The sequence below is a fragment of the Pinus tabuliformis genome, chromosome 1_2, assembly GCF_031772625.1.
Source record: "Pinus tabuliformis cultivar Carrire ecotype Pingquan chromosome 1_2, CPIR1, whole genome shotgun sequence".
NCBI lineage: Eukaryota > Viridiplantae > Streptophyta > Pinopsida > Pinales > Pinaceae > Pinus > Pinus tabuliformis.
The window spans coordinates 843615712-843621574 of NC_142298.1; the positions used below are offsets into that span (position 1 = coordinate 843615712).

General features: G+C 38.7%; 1 protein-coding gene across 1 annotated transcript; it reads left to right on the forward strand.

Moving 5' to 3' along the window:
- The first annotated feature begins 283 nt into the window (after positions 1-283).
- Positions 284-5302, forward strand: LOC149208580 (cytochrome P450 734A1-like). The gene is made up of 5 exons (XM_089396122.1): positions 284-985; positions 1258-1472; positions 2158-2402; positions 3834-4227; positions 4601-5302. Exons 1-5 carry the CDS (start codon positions 712-714, stop codon positions 5033-5035), a joined length of 1563 nt encoding a protein of 520 aa, XP_089252248.1. The 5' UTR covers positions 284-711; the 3' UTR covers positions 5036-5302.
- Positions 5303-5863: the final 561 nt, after the last annotated feature.

The following is a 5863-nucleotide window of genomic DNA, read 5'->3' on the forward strand; positions in this document are numbered from 1 at the left end:
CCTGCTTCCTCCATTGGCATTGACATGTATATGATGTAGCTAGGTATTCTAAAGTGGGTAGGGCAAAATACTCACCCCTTGTTGTAAAATACAGAAACATTGGGAGTATTTGAAGCCACCATTTGCGGTCAAGGGCTCTCGAGTAGGAGATATCTTGGAAACAGCTCTATGATTTGCATGTACCCATACATAGGCACGAGTGTTTCCATTCTGCCTCCCATGGCTCGACCGGATCAATCAAAAGCCCTCTGTCATGCACTATATAATAACCTCATTTCTTGATTTCTCCACCCCGGGCTTTGAATTTTCCCCATACATAGGAATGTGTTTTCTGGAGATCCATTAATAATATTCATCTGTGGTTAGACAGTTGCAGTCACCGAGGATGCAATTATCGAGTCACTCACGCGAAGAAGTAGAAGAAGAAAGAAGAACGAGCTGTGTTGTCATGGCACGGCATGGAGGGGAGCCAGTGCTCTAAATTTAGAGCCCTGTCTGGGAGACTAGATTAACGAGGCTTTTCTTGCTCTGAGCAATTCATGGCAGAGAAGGCCGTGTTTTCTGTCAAGGCGTCCTATTTGTTGGTCTCAGTATGTAATATTCAAGATTGGTGAAGTTACTTTGTTATATAGTGGGTAGAAGTTAAGTTATTCCGAGATAAGAATATCCTGCCATAAAGCTCGTTACGGTATTTGAATAGGTCAATTCAGCATGATGGATATAACAATGTCTGCTTGTGTCTTGGCTTGCTGTGGATTGTTGTTTTTTCTGGTGAAAGTTGCCAAGATCCTTTGGTGGAAGCCTCTGCAGATCCAGAAACATTTTGAATCTCAAGGGATCAGTGGCCCTCCTTGCAGGCTTTTATATGGTAACATGCTTGATATGCTTAAGATGAGAGAACAGGCAATTTCCAGGCCAATGGAGTTATCACATGATATTATTCCCCGGGCTCTTTCGTTTTATAGCCGTTGGACTGAGACCTATGGTGATTCTCATTATGCTTCAGTCTCTTCTCATCTTTCCAAGCAATATTTGATACTGTCTGGGTAATGCATAATCTTGTTAGAGTCTTTCTGAAGAAAACTGTGTATTGAGTTTTTGCTTTTCCAATGTTTCGGTGGACACTCATCAGGGACAAGAAAGCAAAAACTCAGAGTTTTCTGTCTCTAACCATATGAATATTCTCTAACCATATGAATATGAATAGCTGTAAAAGTCTACATTTTCTTATAATGCATAATCTTATTTTGTGATCAGGTAACACATTTATCCACTGGTTCGGCTCGACTGCTAGGCTGAACATTACAGACCCCGACCTGATATGGGAAGTCTTGTGCAACAAATCTGGTCTCTACAAAAAAAGCGTTCAGATGAAACAACTGAATGGAGAAGGCCTTCTTAGTCTGGAAGGAGAGATGTGGGCTCAGCACAGAAGAATCATTAATCCAGCATTCCATGTTGAGCATTTGAAGGTTTGCTGCTGCAGGCTTTGAATAGTTTAAAGCTTGTACTAACTGCATGCTTTTAACTTCTAGTTATAGACTGAGCTTTCTGAATCAGTACTCCCTTTTCAATTTGCTTTCTTTAACTCGTTTTTTCAGCAGTTCATATCCAGCAGTCTTGTGCCTTATAATTCTTGGTTTCCAGGGTTGTCTCTACTTGGTCATATTTTGTTTTGTAGTTTTAACAAGTAGTTAATATAATTGGCAAACTTAACCAGCTGGATACACTATTTTAATTTCCATGTTTTATTAAGCGCCTTTGCATGTACTATTTGAATCTTGATGCTGTATTGAGTGATTCTGTACCCAATGCATTTTCCACTTCTCCTTTCTTGCAGAAGAGTACACACATTCATCGGGATCTCTAATTTTTCTTTTTCCTATTTTCATTGTCAAAAGATGAAAACTAAACAGTGCTCCTATTTTCATTGTTAAATGATGAGAGCTAAACAGTACTACATGATTGAGAACTTTACCTGAAGTGACAAAATTTCATATTTTTTTTTTTTGTTTTTCTGTACAAGTGATCATTGAAGTGATTTCACATTGATAAAATCTATAGCATCCTGTCAGCATCTAAATCTTGACAGATTGTTTTTTGATATATGTGTTTTTTTGTTGCACTGATAATTATGAAGTGGGATGGACATCACAGGGCATGGTTCCAATGTTTATTGGAAGCACATCAGCTATGCTGGACAAATGGAATGAGAGAATTGAATCGGGTGAGAATGAGATAGAGGTCTGCAAAGAGTTCCAGAATCTAACAGAAGATATATTGGCACACACTGTGTTTGGAAGCAGCTATTCTGAAGGAAAACGTGTCTTCGCCTTGCAAGCTGAGCAGACAATGTTAATAACTGAGGTTCCCAGGAGTTTGTTGCGTGCTCTGATAAGCAGGCAAGCAAGGCTTTTGGGTTTCAATGAGCTCTTATAATTGTGAAAGAGAAAACGAAACATATAATTTGGTTAGAGCTGGTATTAGTATTACATAGAGTATTTTTCTTTTCCTTTATTGCTGGGAAAATATGTTGAACTGGCTGAGGGTCTAAATAAATAATTTGACATTGAAATGTCACACCAGCCCAAGGACCAAACAAAAAACAACTCGACTGTCACCAGCTCACTGCTTTGGTGCATTAAATACTCTACATATTAAATGTGTGGGACTGCAGGTCCTCCGCGAAAGAAAACACATGTAGATTCTGTCTGAAGGAAAGATAAGCACGACTTAAACCCATGACTTCACTGTCATACAATAATATGTCCTATTAGGACCTGTCATCATTAAAGATAGGCACCTGCAGATTGAACGGTTAACTTTCCTCTCCAAAAAGACAGTCACAAATTAAACACATGACTCTTCACAACCTCCCTGTCATGCAACATCTTGTCCTATTAAAAACTGTCAGCATAAAGGATAGGTACCTACAGATTGAACGGTTAACTTTCCTCTTCAAATCTGTCCGCATTAAAGATGGGAAACTACAGCTGTAACAGTTTACTCACTGTGACAGCTCAGATAAAGAGACATTTAGAAAGCTCTATTCCAGGTGAGTTGGGTTCGATTCCGGGCAAACATCATATGCAAAATTTTCCCCACTTCTTTTATTTTTCTAATTTTTAAGAATATGAATGTATTGAGGCCCAAAACCTAGTGACAGACAAAAATTCTGAATCTTAATAGATGGTATCAGAGAGGACCAAATCCTCAGGACTTAGACAAATATACAGTTCCTTGATTACTGAAATTCTGACTTTGAAGAGCTATGATCTCTGGGATTGCGTTACCAAAAATAGCTTTTCTATTGCTTCTTATCCTACGGTGGATATCAACTAACACCATGCTGCAGAGCATTTACTGTAGCTAAGGGTAGTATATACACTGTTAAATCCCTAATGCAAATATGCAACTTATGTAAAAATCTAACTATGCATAGATTGCCCCTAGCTGCAGTAAATCTTATGTAGGTGGATGCATAATGCTTGCCATCCCACCATGGGTTCTCCACCTCAATCATTCTTATCATTTGGTGAAGACTTCTATGAGAGATTATGAAAGATCTCCTGTACAACCAATATCAAAGTAGGATTCTCCAATCATTTCTCTAGTACAACTCTTTGACATGAAGACACCGAAAACGTTTGGGATTTTCTTGGAGTCCTTACATGATACATCATTGCCGAAATTATTAGATGCATTTTCATCTAAAGCTCAGTCAAGTTCATTGACAAGGCCTCTTTTATTTTGTAGTCATACAACTTTTAGGGAGAAATCTTTTATTTGCTTGCTTTTTCGGCTGAATATACTGTGGATGGTACTGCTTTCAGGTTTCTGCCTACCAAAAAGAATCGATACATGAGAAAACTAGACAGAGAAATCCGGGGGTCCCTGAGGCAGCTGATTCAAAGCAAGAAGCAAACTTGGAGCTTGGGCAAATCCAGCAGTTATGGTGGTGACCTCATCAGTGTGATGACATCCAGCAGCAGAGATCAGCAGCAGCAAGGAGTGGTGCTGCAGAAGGGCATGATGAGCATTGAAGAAATTGTGGAGGAATGCAAGACATTCTTCTTTGCAGGCCATGATACAACATTATGCCTCTTGGCATGGGCCATGATACTACTTGCAATGCACCCCCAATGGCAGGACCGAGCACGCAAAGAAATTCTCAGCATATGTAGACGCCAAGCTCCCAAACCAGAAAACCTGAATCAACTCAAGATAGTAAGGGCATCAACATACCAATCAACCTTGGCTTGTTTGTTTTTATTTCTCAGTCTTCGTGTTTTTCTCTGAAATCTCAACCACTGGCATACATTTCTTTGAGTCTGGACCTATTAAAGCCTGTGATGGGTAACAAAATTTAGGTGCAAATCTCAATGCCTTATCTCCATGGGAAGTTTCTATTTTGTGGGTGTATGTGTGAAACAAAAGTTTAACCATGCCAAAAAGAGTGGAGTGTGTTTTAAAGCCAGATCTATTTATAGGCATCTCACCTGACTTCTTTAATTCTTTAGTAAGATTCATGGAGATTGCAAGTTGTTAATAAATTCATGGGTATCTTGTGTTTATTGGCTTTTATGTTATTGTTGAGCAGATGACCATGATTCTGAACGAGTCCCTTAGGCTTTATCCACCAGTAGTGGCGTTGATCAGGCAGGCAGAGCAAGACATGAAGCTTGGAAACTTCTCAGTCCCTGCGGGCACCCAACTCTTGTTTCCAATCATTGCCCTCCATCATGACCCGTCTCTGTGGGGAGATAATGCCAAAGAATTTGACCCTGAAAGGTTCTGCGATGGAGTATCCAAGGCTGCCAAGCATCCCATGGCCTTCATGCCATTTGGGATGGGGCCCAGGATTTGTGTTGGACAGAATTTCGCACTGCTCCAGTCCAAGTTGATACTTGCCATGATATTGCAGCGTTTCTCCTTCTCCCTCTCTCCTACGTATACACATGCGCCCATCCCTGTTGTGTTTCTTCAGCCCCAGTTCGGAGCGCAAATGGTTATGACTCCACTTTCACAGGAATGATCAGAAGCAACAAAACTCAAGCCATTGTATGGCTCCATGGCGATTCTGATGAGAGCTTGGGGTAGCATGTTGCAAAATGTAAAGTTTGAAGTTGTTGAATAGGAGCTTGGCTTCGCCTGATGTAAAGTGAAATGTCTGATGTTGAAGGGGAGCTTGGCGTTGGTTGTTGTAAAATGTAAGGTTTGATGTTGCTTTAAGTAAAAGAGATGTCTTGTCCTTTGGTTTGGAATTAATGTAAAAAGCTACTATGCTTCAGTGTTTTCTTAATGTAAGGCCAACATTTTTTTCCTGTGTATAATTTGTATATCCATGTGAATGCAGATTAGACAATGCCTCCACTATGGATAAGAATGGTATGCTACCTAAAATTATTTTAGGTTTGAAAAATAATAATATTCCCAATTTTAGGTTGTCTGAAAAATAATGATAAGATTATAATATTCCATTCACCTAAGTTGTTGAAGATGTATCATCACTCTTCACGTGCCCCCTGATTTGATTGCACCTTTCCTGCACAATCTTCATGAGTATTTCGTTTTTCAGTGTTCCATAAGATTTTAAATTATCATTATTATAATTTTATCATGTCAAGGTGCAAGTTAATCATGATAAAATCATGAAATTATTATTTTTTTGGTGACACCATTTCAAAGATGCATTATTATCTCTTCATCCAAGTTGTAAGGATACAAAATTAATGATAAAAGAAAATCATGAAAGATACATTATTATCTTTTTATCCTAAGGATAAAAAGTGATAAAGTAAATTATTAAATTTTTAATTTTTTAACAGTAACTTTTCAAAATAGAAATTAATCATCATAATAA

What these genes read in the sequence shown, in the direction of transcription:
- LOC149208580 (XM_089396122.1), top strand. Translation starts at nt 712, where the DNA reads ATGATGGATATAACAATGTCTGCTTGTGTCTTGGCTTGCTGTGGATTG. An exon ending in CCGTTGGACTGAGACCTATG is followed by an intron (nt 986 to 1,257) that starts GTGATTCTCATT and finishes TTTTGTGATCAG; the next exon opens with GTAACACATTTATCCACTGG. An exon ending in TCCATGTTGAGCATTTGAAG is followed by an intron (nt 1,473 to 2,157) that starts GTTTGCTGCTGC and finishes TGGACATCACAG; the next exon opens with GGCATGGTTCCAATGTTTAT.